The 18,716-nt window shown below is 46.0% G+C and overlaps 1 protein-coding gene across 6 annotated transcripts in view; it reads left to right on the top strand.

Moving 5' to 3' along the window:
• ELMO3 (engulfment and cell motility 3) overlaps positions 1-16,997 on the top strand; it is a 185,254-nt gene extending 168,257 nt beyond the window's left edge. For all 6 annotated transcript variants that reach the window (XM_085638688.1, XM_085638689.1, XM_085638690.1 and 3 more), the window contains one exon: positions 9,765-16,997. In XM_085638688.1, coding sequence (XP_085494814.1) covers positions 9,765-9,977 — 213 coding nt within the window. In that variant the 3' untranslated portion in view covers positions 9,978-16,997. The remainder of the gene's footprint in view (positions 1-9,764) is intronic.
• Positions 16,998-18,716: the final 1,719 nt, after the last annotated feature.

The raw sequence follows: 18,716 nt of genomic DNA, 5'->3' as shown, positions 1-18,716 counted from the left end.
TTTAATTAAAAACATACTTACCTTATTAAGAAGACCTGGGTATTAGAATAAAGTACAAACAGTATAATTTTATAAAATTGGTCTGGATCTCACTCTCACAGTCGTGTGTCCGTTATTAATCATGTGGGTGCAATAAATGTCTTACACTCCTCTGTGTCAGGCCTAAGACTGCTCGCCCACACTAACACTAATAGAGATTTTGGTTTTATATTGAGCCCTGTACACTGATTCCCACGGAAGCAGAGACCCCGGCTACTACACACCAGAAGATCTAATAAGTTTCAAGTTAATTTACCTGAGATTCCTCCACATTGAACGGCTCGCAATTTACACTAGCTTTTTGTGGCTTCCCTCTTTTAATGCACTGCGGTCCACTTTTTCATTTGCCCCTGGTGATAACTATACAGTTTCCTCATGGCTTAGTGTTTGGAGACCTTCCCGTCGTCCATACTTCGCCAGTTTATTTTTGAGCTGGGCTGGTTTTATCTACGTTTTACTATACTTCTGACCCTTCTGGAGTCAACCTGATTTATGACTGAGTCATTGGTTTCTTCCTGCTTGTCCGTGCCATCTAAATTATGTTTATTTACATAGATATATTGTGACCAAAGAGCCCCCGACACCACTCTGTTAATTTATATTCGAGAAACTTTGGATGGAACCTGACCACCATTTGAATAGTACCTTCTGAGCCCTGATGAAGGAATTGTTGGTCTTATGTCCACTCTGAAACACGCTTCGGCGTTGTTTGTTTGTTGTTCTATTATGATGTTTTGAAATATTTATTGTATAATTTTTGTTATGATGGTCTGTTGGATGTATTGTTGTTTCCTCATTGAGGTATGTCTGGCTTGTCTGGTGTGTTTGTGATCTGTGGTCTGCTATGTGTGTGATGATCTTGTACCATGTCATGGTGGGGGTGCTTTAGATATTTTGTGTATAGGAATGATTAACATTTGTTATAACTGAATTTATATATATAACCTTAAAAAAAAGTGTTTTGATAAAATAAATTAGGAAAATAATGTTTCTGTGGGACAATGATGTTGTTTGTTTTTTTTTAAACAGATTTTATTTGTCAAGTTACACATATGTTGCAGAGCTCTGCATCCCAGAGACATCTGCACAATCAACCCACACAGATATGGTGACTTGGATGGTGACTTGGACTTTTTCCAATGTTGCCCGATCAAATTATGCAACAAATAAGTTGAAAGCCCCAACTCCACCCCCACCCCCTCACCCCTCCCCGATCGCAAAAGGTCTGCTCAGCCCTGGACCCCACATACGTGCAAAGCCAGGCGAATGGAACTCCCTGAGTCCCCCCGCCCTTGCACCCCTACCCCCCACATCATAGCCATAACCTATCACAATAAATGAGTTTCCTCCGCCGGCGGCGGTTCTAACATCAGACCTCGATAGTCCGCCCAGCATAATGATGTTATTTTTATTGTTAGATGTATCACCCATATATAAAATAATTGCTAGGGGGAGGTTTGTTGTTCTTGTTTTGTGATTTTCCCTGCCTTCCTCTCCCTACATTTTGGAACCCAGGGACCCTCTTCTGCTTGTTTGACTTTTTTGGGGAACCCCTAGACTCTGTGCTCAGTATTATCACCGAGAGATAACATCGTTATACAGAGCCAGCTTCCTACAGCAAGCATGCTCAAAATCATTATTATTGACTCCCAGAGCACTCGGAGCAAGTGCACACATTTTACTGATTTATGGGAACACCATTTCTTTAGATGTCTCCTTTGAAGCAATCATGGGAGGGTTTGGTCCTAATATCAGCTGGGATGGAATTCCATGTTTTGGGAGCAGTCCATGAAAAGGCCTGCTTCAGAGTTCTGTTTTTTTTATTTTTAAACGAGAGGTTTCCAGTTGTAGAGTCATCACTATGGTGTGAGCAGGAGCTTCCTGAGTTTCATAGCTTGTTTGTTAGGTATTCACTGAACCCTTGAATGAATGAATGAATGAAATAAATCTTATTATGCGCAAACTTTGCCCAATGGGCGTCAAGGCGCCTAACTCAAATAATACAGCTCGTCAATCGAAACCAGCAATCTCTTATTGGTAAGCTTTGGTAAAGTACCAAGTTTTGAGGGCCTTTTTAAACAAATCCAAAGAAGGAAGGGTTTTGACCTCAATTGGAAGGGAATTCCAAAGCTTAGGAGCGGCAACAGAAAAAGCTCTGGCTCCCCATCTAACTAGTCTAGTACGAGGGACTACTAGTTGAAATAATCCAGCAGATCGAAGAGATCTGGATGGACTGTAGCGGGTAAGCAAGGACCCAAGTGCATCTTCCGTGCCAGCCACAAGAGCTCTGTAAGTAAGACATAGAATCTTGAAAAAGACTCTATGTTGAACAGGAAGCCAGTGAAGATCTCTCCTAGCAATCGTAGCTGAGGATGCCAAGGGAAGAGCCAGAACAAAACGTGCAGCAGCATTCTGCACGATTTGCAGTCTATGGATAAGGCCCTTGTTGGACTCAGCATATAAGGAGTTACAATAATCGAGCCTGGAGCCAACAAGAGCGACTGCAATCTGCTTACGGGCCTGGAGAGAAAGATAGCTCCGAATCCTATTTAGGATCCTAATAACACCCCAACATGTGGCCACGGTCCTATTTGCTTGGAGCGTCATGGAAAGTGAGGTGTCAAAAACCACGCCGAGATTTCTGGCTGATAGGGAGGGGGTGGGGCAGATGCCAAGAGATATAGGCCACCACTCGCTCGACCAAACATCTTGGTCTTTCCCAAAGACCAAGACCTCTGTCTTATCGCCATTTAACTTTAGGGAGTTGAGTCTTGTGAATCATGCAGGACAGCTGTTGCGAACCCTTTCCATATTAGGTAGTCCATCACTCCACCATTGTTCTTTGCTCCCCCTCACTCCTTGAAAACGAAGGAGAGGCTTTACTGATTAGATGTCTGTTGGCCCTAAAGTCCTAGGGTAGCTTGGCTCAAGTGAAAAAGGCCTCATGCCATAGTAACATGGCGTGTTTGCATCACACTCAATTCACACTCCAGCGTACCACCACTAAAAATGACGCTACACCAAATAATTAGAAAAGGTAGAAAAGCTTTATCTTCTCTTTTATCTTGTTCTTCCTTTCTTTTCACATAAATTCAATCCGTTCTTATCTACAATTCATTAAGGTCAAAACATATCACTGTGACTAAGTTGGCAGTACTTTCTTATTTTAGACCTGGCGTGAGATCAGGCACGCCACCTAATGGTCAATTCCAACACGGCATATTCATTAACACATTAATTCAAGTCATTAGCCGTAACGCTGCACATGACAACCACAATGCTCTGGTCATCAGGTCATTATTCATAGCACTGTACACAGCAATCTCAATGCTCTTGAAATTTAGTTATTAATCTTAGCGCTGTTCTCAGCCTTTCATTATGCGCGGGAAAAGGATATTAAACATAGCTCTGTTCACAGTATTCCTTAAGCGCTTGAATTTTAGTTACTAAACATAGCACCATTCACATTAGTTCACTATGCGCTCAAAATGTAGGTATTAAACACAGCGCTGTTCACATTAGATCATTATGGGCTTAGTTCTGGCATTATTGGAATGCATGAATCATTGCCTTTACATAGGCTTACTACACATGGCTGGTTACCGCCTATGCCCCAAAATGCCCGGCTTACTCTTCAGGTGTCACATCCTTCGCAGGGCGAGAGGAGAAGGGCCAGGAGCTGAGTTATCTTTTCTGCTGAAGCAGTGGGAGGCTGCCAGGCTCGAGGTGAGACTTCCCCGGGGGAGGGGCGAATCCAGGGCCACTCCGGCCTTCCGCCCTCCTCCCCAGGGATCTCCTTACTTGTGGGCCACCTTGAAGTCGTCAGGACCGGTTGAGGGCTCGCTCCTCAGAGAGCTCCTCCTGCCGGCAGTCCCCACTCTCTCTCTGGTGACTGGGGGGTAAAGTTGAAACCCTGCCGTGGGGTCGTCTTCGGGCCTCGTGTTGACTCCTGGGACCCGGGGGACTGGCCTTAGCGGCTGTCAGGAGGCGCACCCGCAGCCGTCGGAAGCAACGCGGCCTGCGGGGGCGCGGCCTCCTCAGCCAATTGAACAACAACGGGGGCGGCGTTCCACAGTCCGCCCCCGGCACGTGATCGGGGAGATGCGGGCTTCAAGGCCGAACGCGGCCTTCCTCTATCCTCCGACGACTCCCTTAGCACTCTGGACCGCCCTGCGCAAACAACTTCTGTTACAGCGGGGCCCCGGTCTCCTCAGCGGGCCCCGCAGAGGTCAGGCGCTAAACTTCTCGGCCCCACAGAGGTCAGGCGCTACACTTCTCGGCCCCAGGGCGCAGCGATGCTCTTCAGGATTTCCCCCCCCCCCTCAGCGGGGGAGGGGTAGAAATTAAGGGGGTGATCTACAGTCTAGGGGGTGGCGATTGCTTAAGCGCCAAACACCCCCTTTCTCCCTCAGTGTTGCCCCAGCTATGGCAGGTCGGCTAAGAAGTGGCAGGCCACACGCCAGTGGCGTCAAAGGATGGAGGAGTCCCAGGCAAAGTCAAGAAAGCCAGAAATAATCAGTCTATTTCCCCGTTCTCTTCAGGAGTCCTGGCTAGGTGGGGAGCTCCCGAGCTTGATGTGATCCAGGGTCAGTGGCTGAGGGCAGGGTCAGGTCAAGAGGCAGGGGGTAGTGTCAGCCGAGGGGGAAGAAAAAGCAGGCCCTAAGATCTGTCAGTTTCCCTCTCTAGCGCACCCACCTCCCCCACTCAGGTGCCTTACTCCTAACTACCTCACGTCACACCTTCTACAAAATGGCCGACTACCTCACCTCTATTTATAGCCTGGGCCCTGACTGGCCAGAATGGCCCAGAAAGTTCTGGAACCCCTCATGACAGTCTATGGCCCAGGGTCTGAGGTGACAGTTAAGGCCACCATTTTGTGGAGGAGCACTCTCCCTCCCTCCATTTTAGAGAAGCACCTTGCGCCTCACCCTCATTTAGTGAAAATGGGGCACCCAGAGCCTCTACGTCAACACCAAAAAAAAAACTAGTGGACAGAAAAATTAGAGGATAAAGGAAAAAAAATGAGAAGGGAACAACCAAAGGGCTGGCAGGTCTAACAATGTCAAAAAGGCTTTAAAGTTTTACTTCGATCTACCAAGGTTCATTGAGTGGACGATCAATGATTTGTGTGGTTCTCTGATGCAAAGACGGGGAAGGCTGGGAAGACGAGCACTTTGTGAAGGGGGATAGTCCACTGCATTAAGATCTGTTACCCATTAGCCAAAAAGCACCCCCTGGAAGGCCTGAGAGCAAATTCCACCAGGCCAAGGCTGCTACCACTGCGTTGGTGCATGGGGTGCCTCTTTGTGACATCTGCCAGTCTGCAACTTGGCTGTTGGTGCATAACGTTCGCAAAGCACTATTGACTTGACAGTCAGGTATGGCAGGAAGGGCGCTTTGCCAGGTCAGTTGTGCAACACATTTTGGGTTGAGTCCACTCCACAGACCCTCCACCTTGGGAAGGTACTGCTTTGATATCTAGTCCAGGGTGTGCAATCTGCGGATGGATGTATCCATTGGAAGAACAAGTTACTTGCCTTTTGTCACACTTTTTCTGGTGGTTACTCTATCTAATCACAGGCTTCTCACTGCCCTCCCTGTTCTGTGGATTCGCCTCTTTATAACATCTAAAAAGGTCCCATGTTTGTTACCAATAATTGTTCATGCTCCGAGTTTCAGGGAGCACATGGGAAAATAAAAATGACATCTGCTTAAAGGAGTGGCGTTTACATGTGGCACTGATCTGTTACTTTTAGGGCAGTGTGGCATCAGCATGGAGACACACTGCTCTGCCTGGTGGCATGAGGAAGCACTGCCACAAACAAACCTCTATATCCAGTCTGGTGCCTGGGGGATATTCTAAGGTGAGGAATCTGCAGTTGGATAAAGTATCCACCAGAAAGAGCCTTACTGAATGTGAGTAACTTACAGCGCAGTTTTCATATGTGCCACTTGTAATTCCAACTCACCATGCACTCATGGGGAAGTCAGGGATTACAGTTACGGAACGCTGCATGGATTTAAAACAAGGTCATTAGCTGCCTTTACCGGTGGTATAGGTAAAATAGTTGTACTCCTAACCCTATGAAAATCCTGCAAGTCTTCAATAGCCTGGTGAGCCACTCTCCACTACCAGAATCCCTGTGTAATGTCAACTAAAGGGGCATCCAAGAGCTGGAGAACAACAGAAGGAAGTAGAGCTAGAGGCCTTAATTACCTCAAAAAGTCGTAATATACTTTATGAAGGTTATACAGTGGTACATATTCCAGACAGTGTTGGTGGTGGTATATATGGAGTGTACACGCAGTCCAGGAGAGACCAGTATTCTCCTAAAAAGAAAACAAAATTATTCCCGAGTGACCTCCCACTGGTCTCATGATATGAGGCAACTGGAAAGAAAGAAGCAAAGCAGGCCAGCTCGTGCAAATATCCGACAGTATGTTGCAGTTGACTTTCGTGGAGAAACTTTAATTCTCAGTCACGATCTCTTATCCACCTTTATTGTACAGGCAAATATCTTAAAAATGTTTCTTTTTAATCAATGAGATTATTAGTCCCATTCCTTTCTGTACTACTCCAGTTCAACGCTGAACACGCATCATTGTATTCCAATTTGTGCACAATAGATTGTTCACTTTAACTGTGGTCTTCCTCTACACAATTTTTACTCTTCTCCGTAAAGCTGTACAATCCTATCCTTCCACCACCATCCTTCTTTTGATTCTAATGTTTAGTTTCCTTGTTGACTGTCTAATATGAATTTTCTGGTTTGGCCTTCAGTATCCTGACTGCCATCAATGCACCCAGAAAGAACAATTGATGGACAGGATGCAGAACAATGTCATACATTCACCCCAGTACAGAGATCTGGGCCTAAATCCATAGTTTTTTTTACTCCCCATGCCATTCCAGTTTGAACCCAGCCATATGCAAATCAGTCTTGACCCTGCGCCCAATGGGAACAGAGTAGCCTGAACTGCCAGGCCAGCTCCTCACTGGACTGGAAACAAGCACCCTGTACACCTGTACATTTTCAAACGGAAGATCCTGTCCTAACTCTGCCCAGTTTCCATGTACCTTGTGAAGAACTATCTTTCACAGATGCCTTATGTTTTGAGTATCGTCAAGTGTGGCAGAACATTTGGGAATCACAGTGGTTTATTTCCCCAACCAGTACATTATTTTGCAAATGTGCTTGGTGTTAGAGTTGTAGGCACTTATAATGATTATGTATTCGTCCCTTTTTCAGCTTTTTTAGACAGTCAGCCCTTTAAGTAAGTGTTTTGATGTAGTTTACGTTGGTTTCCCAAAAGCCAGAACACTTGCCTTTATGTGGGGTGCCTCACTAACAGCTGCCCTTAGATTAAACTTCACCATATGGTAATTACTAGATCCCTGTTGTGCAGCCTTCCCGACTTTTGCAAAACCAGAATACCTGATCTAATCTTAAATATTGCTCTATGGTGTATGGCCTTTTTGTACTCTGTCTGCGGCGAGTCCCATTATGGAGTCAGGCATGTGTGTATCAGCTTGTATTTGCAGTTAACATCAGGATGCTTTGCTTTGATATTAGACAGATGGAAGCCTCACAAATTCAGCCAACACTTCTTGTAGTTGTGCGTCCTGTGAAAGGGTTTGTAAGTAATACATATAACAATTACCGACCTCAAAAAGCAGTGGTCCTTACTCATATGGCCAGGGACTACCTAGACCCCCTCTTCCCCTGTCAATATCAATATCACATGAGAAGAATTTTTGGATTAGGGGATCGTAAACCCCCGGCCGTATTTATTTACATGATTTTTTTTTAACCAATTTAATATACAATATTTACACAATACGCAGAAAACCATTACATTACATTGGTAGGTGCAGATGTCAGATGGCTAACCTTAACATATCTCTAATACAAGGTTTTTCTATCCGAATCTAAACATACCATCATCAATAATCATAATAACAATATTTAATTCTTTTATTTTCTGCGTATCCCTATTGTGAGCCTACGGCAAGGTCAATAACTGGCGCCAGATCCTTATCCTATTATGCACGCACTCCAACCGGAGTGCGCATGCGCAGGGGGCCCGTTCACCATGAGGGGTACTTCCCCCCCCCCCCCCCAGGTCACCCCCTTATGCCCGCCCTCCAACCGGAGTGCGCATGCGCAGAGGGCCCGTTCCCCGTGAGGGTACTTCCCCCCCCCCCCCCCCTCCCCCCACCCCTCAGGTCACCACCGTACGCCCTGTAGATTATCTCCATAATGGGGCCCTTATAGTTATGCGCCGTTTATTTGCGCCGTTGTGCACGTGCGGGGTGGCCAAGCAGCCTACCGGAAAGCGTAACTCCCCCTCCCCTGCACCCATCCAGCCAATCGGCTGTAACTGCCCCAGGAGTTCTAGGAGAGACCACTTGTCCCTCCCCCTTGGGCGACCCCATTTAAGAATGGCGCCGCCCCCCTAAGGACTTTCAATTTACTGCTCACCAATCATGACCATACCGCCTGACCAAGGAATAGCACTAAAATACGACAATACACAACCTGTGTAAGGAAAAAACCTCATAATACAATGTGAACGAAAATTCATCCTACATATGATAAACATAATCATTTCAACCTGAACTTAAAAATTCCTAACAATACACCCTGTAAACCCTGCTTTTAGGGGACGGTGGGTGGGGAAATTAAATTACAGCCTCCTAGCGAGACTAGTGGCAGGCTGAGAGAGCGGCGAGCAAAGAGGCAGACTCCGCTGCTCCCCAGCCTTTTATTATTCCAGCCAAACCAGTTCTAACTGGCCTGGCGTTACCCACAGTGCGTGACCCGGAAGTGCTTTCAATCACTTCCGGGTCACGCCCCCAGATCTTAACCAATTAATGGCGGGGGCGCACCTGTCGCGTCATCAAAGCGTGCGACAGGCCCGCCCCGGTATGGTCATCGGGGGCCGGCACGCCCGCCATACCTTCGGCGTGGCCGATGCCGGCCCCGCCTTTCTATTAATCGTTTTTTAAAATGTTTTGTTCAGCACCACACCCCAGGTAACTAAGGTCCTCATGTAGACTTTGATGTATGGGCTCCCACAATTGCTGTGACAGCCCTTCACAGAAGTGTCCCTGACAACTCAAAGGAAGCACTTGCTATGAAAACGCCAATTCCAAATGGTCTGTCATGTTATTGCATTATGGCGAGCCAGTTGGCGTGTTATTTATCAAAAACAAACTCCCAAAGCGAGGAGTTTTTATGGTTAAAAAACGATGTCAATGTCATGCAGTGTCTTCTCCATGTGCACAAGGGTATGTTTCATTTTGTTCCTTTCTGGTCTTCCATGCCTTGCATGGTGTAGAACAGGCTGGAACAAAAAGCCTCCGCCAACAAAAACTGAGTTAGTCCCTCCTAAATTAGGTGGAGAAACACAGAATGGACCTTACGAAGAAACCTCCAATTTATGAAGGATTCCCATTTACTGTGCCAGTCTAAATGAGGCTCTAGATGGTTAATGTTAAATTACAAGTATTATGTCAAATCTCAACTATTCTCCGCCACCTTTTTGTCCCTGGAAAACCCTTCACTCGCCTGAGGCCTGACCACTGCTTTAGAGAGACCGAGGGTCTCAGCATGATTGTTTATCCCTTCTATAACGCTTTTTTTTGTTTTATTTACCTTCATGCTTATCATGCCCTGCTGGGATGCATTACATTATACCTTTCTCCCTTATATTCTCTACAGTTCTGCATCTGGACAGATGGGCTGAACATTCTCCTGGGGCGGGAGATGTCCAGCGAGAGAATGAAAAGTGACCTCGACATCTTGCTTTCGACGGAGATCAAGCTGCGCCTGCTGGACCTGGAGAACATCCCAATCCCGGATGCACCCCCCCTCATCCCCAAGCCCCCAAGTAACTGCAACTTCTGCTACGACTTCAGCCAAATCGAACAATAGAGCTTAGAGCTGAAACGTCACTAGCTGGGGATTCAGCCCTAAAAAGTGTTGGACTTTGGTTTCTTCCGGAAAGCAGTCGTTTGTCAGATCAAAGGGTAGAGTGTTTTGAGACTACTAGTGATTCCCCAATCAACATCAATAATGCTGCTGCTCAGGGCAACAGTTTTGTAAGCGCACACATACTATGTATAAAAACTCAAATTACCTGTCACAATCGATCACCATCATTAGGTATGTTCCCTAGATACATATAATGGAAAGGTTACTTACCTATAACAACGGGTTTACATCATGGCGATCCTCTCAGTATTCGATGCTTGCACTGCAAAACAAGATAAACTTCTAATAATAGTCATGCAGCATTGCTCGCACTTGAAATGCTGCAGGTCCTAATAGTTCTCATTCACAGTTATCTCCTTTGACGCAGATGCTTAAAATTGAAAAGTTGGCTCAATGTGACAACGGATCTCCAGTGAGAGAATTCTCTACCATTGCCTCAAATGATGATGTTTGTAACTTTAATCTAGTAATTCATCATAGTTATGGGCCTGTGGGGGATCCCCTTGCTTTAGAACCTCACTCCTTGCACTAGCCCTGAGTGCCAGAGCTTTTTTCGTTCTCTGTATAAGCACTTTGCTACTGGACCTCTGTTTCAGCTCTTGCACAAGACAATGGAGCTCCCACTCTTCAGGTACTAAATATTGAGTAGAGCCTCCGCACCACTGTGTACGCTTTGAAGCGCCCATACTCCATCTAGTCTCTACACTACTTCTACAGTTGTGGAGCCTCCACACTCTGGTTCAGGAGATACCGCTGAAGGTTGTGAGTTTCGTTCTTTTCAGTGAGTGACGGAGCTCCCAGTCACATGGTCAAAGTTTCCACTCGCACATTACTGAAAAGGTGGTACAGCTCGCACATTCCTCCTTGGTCAGTGGCACGCCCTGTTCCATGAAGGGAGTCGCATAGACCAGCTTAGCCATTTGCTCCCCGAAGCTTGGTCCAGTAATGGCCTCTTCCAACACTAGTCCATGCAGTAACCCTCCAACCCTTTTTGGATCACTAACACTCCCGCTCCATTCTTGCTTAGGAAGGGATGATGGACTACCCATTTCCATCAAGATATTGGATAATTATTCCACAATTGTCAGTGGTATACATTATGCTGGAACCCCATCCAAGCTATATGATGGAAAGCTCCCCTATATTAATGCAGTGGGGTTCTAGCATAACAATTGGTGCAATGTGTCCTCCATTTAATTTTAGATGGAGCCTGTTCATGTCGATTCAGACACCAAGTGGCAGAAGAGACCAAATACAGGTACTGCTGGCTTAGCATTGCACTTCAAACACTGGCGCCCGGAAAATCCAGAATAGTAGATTGTACCCTCAATCCAGCTAAGGATGTACAGCTTCCTTTATCGAGCCCTGGCAATTTAAGTTCCCACATCACATTATTGGAATGGTAATTTGACCTCACCCTCATCCTGCTGGTGATATTTCCAAGCCCCACCCACTAAAGTGGCATTCCCACACTCCATCACAGACAGTGGCATTTTAGAATGGCTGCCAAAGCAAGATTTTGCTGGAATCGAGTTAAGCCAGTAGAACCTAGAAACTCCATTGTGATGGTGAATCTCCCATAATTGGCACAGGCAACAGAATTCCAGCTGAAGGACAGTGGAGTCTCTGTGTTATTTCAGGCTTCTGCTCTAGGTGCAGAGGGCAAGCTGCTAGTGTTTAGTAGATTCTGACTGAACTGGACAAAATCTAGAGCTGGGAGAAGGAGTTTGAGTGGAAAGCAAAACTGTCATTCTTTTTCTCGATTTATTACGTTCTCAACCCTGTAGATGTGAAGAGATGACAACAAGTGTACCTCCAGACCAGTTCATCATTTGTCTGAAATGCTTCTTCATAAACTAAGAAGTATTCAGGATTTTTTTAACAGAAAGTTGTGGGGTAGTTAATTAGTCGTTTCATGAGTAATTTGCTCGTGAAAGGTACAACTTTTGGATTTCCTTTGGCATTGGTAGCTGAATCAAGGTCACAAGGGTGGTGTCATGAGTTCCCTCTATCTAACCCTAGGCAGGAACAGGCCTCTGTATTCTGAAATCAATGTAGGGCCTTTTGAGAATATTAGTAAGGCCAAGCAAAGACATCTGTAATCCATTGCAGTCCTTTACAGTGGATACACAACCCCCTATCTCAGCCTTGATACTAATTGAGCAATTTCCCATGTCAACACTCATAAGAGATGATGGAAGCCCTAACCTGAGCACCCAACAATTAGTGATTCAACTTCAGTCAGGCACTGAATGAAGAATCCCCTTGTGAACCAACACATTGAACAATGAATCTTCGTTCCTGACACTGGCTGACAAAGCCCTAATTAAATTCCCAGACAGGTGCTGATGGCATTTCGGTTAAAGACCAGGCAAGGCAATACCCTTTCCTGTAAAAGGTGAAGCAGCAGCAGCTACAGCTTCTAAAAACCTAGCAATGAGAAAAATATTGTTGCTTCATCCACTTACAAAAAGGTTTGCAACATTCCCGATGCAGTGCGTATTTTTTGTGTTTAGCTTATTATGGATACTTCGAACCTCAGTCGTCCCATCTTTTGAATTTCCGCTGGTACCAGAATGGATCCAAAACTTTTGCCAGCCATTGCTCCTCAGCTCTGACAGGTTGCACCATTGGACTTCAAACTGGCCCCATGCGAAGGTACTTGAAGAACCCAAATCTGCCTCCGCATCAGACTCAGAGTCTACTTTTGGCAGGTCTAGGTACCATCCAGTTCCCTGGAACGGCATCGACCCTGAGCAAATAGACTTCAGGGAGGCTGAGTTGCTACTCTTCCAGATGATGCTGGCTCCCTTTCGAGCCCAGTCAGGCACCATGGAACTGCAAGGGCCATCCATCAGCCATCCATCAGCAGTACCGGCCCTGTGATGACTGACCACGTTGGGCCTCTGAACCCTCCACTCCAACTCCCTCCCCCCCATTCATGTGGATTAGATTTAGTGATTGAAAATGTCCCACATGACGAGGATGATGACACAGAGGCAGATAATTTACACCTCTCCTCCCTCAATGCAATGATGCTGGCCTATATGTAGACTTACAGATTATCAGTGGACTGGATACTTCCCCTGAAACCGAGTTGGACTCCCCACTGGGACCCCTCAGAGGAGAATGCCTCTTTTTATAGTAGTAGTCAGCAGGGAAGCATAAGTACTGGATCTTCAGCTACCTAAAATAGATACTAAGACAAATCCACTGACAGAAATCTTGCAGCCTGCTTCTTCAGAGCTCTTGCTGGCTTCTAATAAAGGTTTGACAAACACATTGATGATAATATGGTCAAGACCATACTTGGCTCCCACAGTAAGTCTCCCTATGGCTAGGTCTCAAAGGCCTGCCTCTGGAGACCTGACCTTTGTGATCCAGCACCCAAATCCCAAGGAATTGGTGGTTCAAGCATCCACCGGCAAGGTTAACCCTAACACATTTACCAGTGCGCCAACAGATAGGGAATTGAAGCTCACTGATGCCCTTTAAAAAAAAGGATCTTCTCCGTTACCAATTTGGGTTTGTGTCCCTCAATGCTGTCTGTCTGCTGGGATGCTATACCCATATAATTTGGGATATGGCAAGAGAGATCTTGCCAAGGGCAGAGAACTGTTACTCCCAGTACTTTTTGTGTCCATAAAGGACATAAGACTCCTACTGATACAAGATCTTCAATTTCTGATGTCCTTCCCTCAGAAAGAACAAGTTCAAGATGTTGACTCTAGCCTAGGTTCTTTCTGCAATGAAGCCAGGAGACTTGATGATGTATTTGGACTTGCAGGATGCATACTTTTATGTATCTGTCCTGCAGTCCCACATACGCTTCCTTTGGTTCGTGGTAGAGTTAAAACACTTCCAGTTTTCTGTCCTACTCTTCAGCCTCATACCCCCCCACACCCCTAAGGATTATGGCAAAGTGTGCAGTGGTTGCAGCCTACTCTGGGTGGGTGAAGATACATGTATTCCCATACCTCGACCATTGGCTGTTGAAGGGTGGCTTGCAGCAGTAAGTCACGGACCACCTGGAGACAAATGTAAGCCTACTGTCAAACATATGGGTTTTCCATCAACAAGCCAACATCCCACCTGCAGCCTACAAAGAAGATTCCCTTCATAGGGACCAACCTGGACATCGTGGCATTCAATGCCTTTCCAACACATGATCCAGGTTAGAATCCTGATATTTCAGACTCACGCCTGGGTTTGGCGTGGAAGGTTCTGAGGCTTCTTAGAGACATGCATTCTTCTGCTCCCTCATGCCATTTGGCCCATGTGCCCTCTTCAGTGGAACCTCCACCTGTAGTGATCGCAACACTGGGTTTGCCTCTTGGACAACATCTGTATCTCGGAAGAGGCAACCCAAGACCTTCGGGGATGGCTGCTGTACACAAAACTGACCTGCGCTCCCTATAGTGATACTTGCATAATTTCTTGGCTGAGCGTTACGTTGGAGAGGTGGCGATCAGGAAACTTTGATACCTGGTAGAGCAGAGACACCACATCAATCTTCTGCAGCTTCATGCTATTTGGTTGGCTCTGAAGGCCTTCCTGCCATTCATCAAGGGGAATTTGTTTCAGGTCTTGACGACAATAAACTTGCCATGTGGTACTGCAACAAGCAGGACAGTGTAGGATTGTAGGTCCTGTGCCAGAAAGTGCATCAACTCTTGCGGTGTCACGACAGGCAAGGGATCTCTCTAATGGCCAATCATTTGGCAGGCTCGCCAAATGTTAGGGCAGACGAGCTCAGTGGTCCATGAATGGCTAATGCTCCAGACACGGTTCAAGGTACCTTCTTGAAATGGGGTAGGTGATTAAAAAGAGCTGGAGTTCCTGCCTCTAGGTTCCCTAGGAGACCTATTATCCGTGCACTGGGACTCCAGCCTCCTATATGCCTGCCCTGTCTGCCCAGAGTACTGAAGAAGGTCAGGAGGTTCTGAGCCAAACTCATCCTGATGGCTTCAATTGGGCCAGGAAAGTGTGGTACTCTGGCCTGCTAAACCTAAGCATTAACCTTTTTCTCGGTCTACCTATTCGGGAAGGATCTTATGGCCCAGCAACAGGCAGCGTTCTGCCCCTAAAAATCCACAATGTACACCTCCATGTGTGAAGATTGAGCGGAACCAAGTGAGTGGTTTTGATTTGCCTGCAGAAGTATTGGATGTTATCCTTGCGGCTCCGCTCCCATCTTCCAAATCCATTTATTCTGGTTCTTGGACGAAATGTGTGGCCTGGTGAAAAATCTGGATGATCCTCTTCAAGCCAAGCTGTTGGATGTTCTTATGTTTGTTTTATCACTGGCCTTGCAAGAATTTGATGTGGGCACTGTTAAAGGTTATGTGTCCGGCCTTTCTACATTTCTCTGATTAACCTTTGTTATTCAAGTAATCAGCTATAATGTATTTCTGAAAAATGCTATATTTACCCTCCTGCCTTGTTTTGTATGCCCATATGGAACATTAACTTGGTCCCAACATTCTTGATATATATGGTCTTCAAACCTGCGCACAGTTTCTCACTGAAATTGCTGACCATTAAGACAGTATTCTTCATTGCGATTACTTCTGTGCCCCGTGTTAATGAGCTACAGGTTCTCTCAGTGTAAACTCTATATAAAGCCTTCTCCCCTGACAAATTGGTGCTGCAAACACATACTTTCTATCAAAGATGGTGTTGCTCTTCCATGTCGGACAGTCCATCACACTACCTGTCTTTTTTCGTTCTGCCACACCCCTTTAAGGTCAAAGAAAGGCTTCACTGGTTGCTCCCAAAAAGAGTTCTTATCTTTTACATCAAGCTCACAAACGATCACGGGGTGGATGAAATGTTTATAGCCAGCGCTAAGTAGGGAAAGGTGGTCCAGAACTAAACCTATCCTAGGTGGATTGTTCTGTGTATACAAACTGTCTATAAACGAGCCTCCTGAGGGTCTTTTGGCTCCTTCCACCAAAGCCTCCACTATGGTGGTGATAAAGAGTGTTCCATGGTTGGACATCTGCCAGGCTGCTACACGGGCATCTGTAGACACTTTCACGAGTCATTAATGTCTTGACAATCAACAGGGAGGGCCATTTCGCCTGGTTCGTCCCCCAGGACTTCATAGTGCAAGTCCATTGAGAGATCCTGCTTTGGTATCTATTCAAAAGATGAGGAATCTGCAGATAGAAGTGTCCATCAGAACAACTTACCTTTTGCAATGTTCTTACTGGTCGAAACTCTTAACTACTGATTCTCCACTGCCCTCCCTCCTCACGGCTCTGTGGACTAGACTTTCAGGGTTCTTAAAAGGTCCCAAGTTAGACTTTGCACACTGTCACACTTGCAATCTGTTATGGTTGATCTGTCTGAGGTGCTGAAGAGTTTCAAAAGCAAACTGACGTCAGCGCTCTGGGGTGAGTCTTATACATGTCTCTGTGCTGTCACTTCCAGAGGTGGGATGTGGCCTCTGCTGAGTTTAATGGTGTCAAAAAAGTTCCAGATCCAGTCTGGCACATGGGGAAATAAATGGTGAGGAATGTGTGGTTAGATTATCCACCAGAAAGACTGTTATTCAAAGAAACTTGTACTTTTTCACAAATCCTTTCACCCCTGCCACCCCACAAAAGGCATGTTCACTTGTTTTGTCTCTCTTTGGTAACTGCCTTTGGCATGAGACTTCCTCACATTTTTTCAGCAGTGCATGCATATGACATTTAACCTTACACTCCTAAGAGCACTTTAATGCGGCCACAGGATGACATTCACTGACGCTATATACCCCCTGAATAAATAGATGATAAAGGGGAACTGAAGATATTGCTGTGCAGATGTATCTAACACAGGATCGGATGAGTGATGCATAGAGCTACTGTATAGAAACTGGTTCATGGATGTGATGATTGTGGGTTATGCATGTAATGATTGATGCTTGGATATGATATACTTTTTGGAAATAAATGCATTATTTTACATAGCCATGCAGTGTGCCTTCCTTCCATTTTTCTTTCTTTTGGCCCAAACAAAAGCCTGGTCAGTGGTCCTGTCTTCTTAGCCTCTGCTATGAATAAGGTCATACCCCATACTGCTTCCTTTTCTTTAAGGTAACTCACCACCCCATGATGGATCTGCATTACCTTCCTCCTGAAGCAAGCCCTCTTTCTTGCCTTTGTATAATGCCTCCTCGATGACCACCCTTGCAACAATATCCCCTGTCGTATTCCCTTTCTCAAGAGACAGCCTCCCCCATTGCCTACCTAAGTGTCTCATCTGACTTGTACAAAAACTAGAACCTAATGACTGGATGTTCACCCCAAGGGATCTGACATAGGATTCATTTGTTTAACTTGAAGAATGGATAGAATTTTGATGAATACACTCATATTTCCCACCCCTTGCCCAACCTGCCCTCATCTCTGGTATCCGAAACTGTGTTTTCTGGTTAATGAATAACCACATTTGATAGTACTCGAACACTGTGTGCCACCTTCCCACGTATGCCTTCTTTCTAATACTCTTTGATGAAATAATCTCGGAAATTAAATCCAATGTTAATGCCACCCAAAACTAACTTTCACACTCAAAAGCAAAAAATGAGAGTCGGTTCCATGAATATTCTGGCAAAACACCCTTCGTTTTTTACCAAATAGTATTCACGAATCCTGCCCACTTTGTCATTGAATGGCACTTCTCTTCATGCGATGGCCTGAAGGCTCGTTTGCAGTGGATGCTACAAATACAGCCACGCTGATACTTGTGTGACAAATGTCTAGCTTTGACATGGCTGACCATCAAGTCCTCCACGCTGATACTTGTGTGACAAACGTCTAGCTTTGACATGGCTGACCAGCAAGTCCTCCACGTTGACACTTGTGTGACAAACGTCTAGCTTTGGTATGATTGACCATCAAGTCTTGCACGCTAACACTTGTGTGAGAAACGTCTAGCTTTGACATGGCTGGCCAGCAAGTCCTCCACGTTGACACTTGTGTGACAAACGTCTAGCTTTGGTATGATTGACCATCAAGTCCTCCACGCTAACACTTGTGTGAGAAACGTCTAGCTTTGACATGGCTGGCCAGCAAGTCCTCCACGTTGACACTTGTGTGACAAACGTCTAGCTTTGGCATGATTGACCATCAAGTCCTTGTAACGCCCTGAACGTCTCAGGATCGTTTAACAGACACGATAATGAGAACGCAACCACTTGTGAAGGTTTAGTTATTTTAATGAAGGCAAAAATAATACAAGGAATAAACAAAGGTTATAGTCACTGGAATCCTCCAGGCTAAGTACGTTACCAGCCCACAGCACGGATGGTCCTAACCGTCCTCTGCATATACGCCGATCCCGGCGTATGCCAACAGAGGGCAGAAATGAAATGGCCGACAATGCCAATCGGTAGGCTGTGAGGGGCACGAAGAGTGTTGGGGAGAATCGAGGAGTCAGGGAAACACCCAGCCGGGGTCTCTACCTGAAGGGAGCAGCCGCTCAACCTCTTCCTCAGACTGCACCGGGACGCGGAGTCACCTCCTGGTGATGCGTCACCGATACCCCAATCACAAGCAAAGAAGACTGAACCGAGAGCAGCCGCTCGATCGATCCCGTGGACTTCCGAGTCTGTAACGCGGCAAACACCTCCTGGTGTGCGTTACAGCTGGCAGTCCCTGTATCTCTGGTCGGGCTGGGAGTTACGAC

The sequence above is a fragment of the Triturus cristatus genome, chromosome 12 (assembly GCF_964204655.1).
Source record: "Triturus cristatus chromosome 12, aTriCri1.1, whole genome shotgun sequence".
In the NCBI taxonomy this organism is placed as follows: Eukaryota; Metazoa; Chordata; class Amphibia; order Caudata; family Salamandridae; genus Triturus; species Triturus cristatus.
Note: the sequence above shows the minus strand (reverse complement) of the source record. Positions and strands in the feature narration are given on the sequence as shown.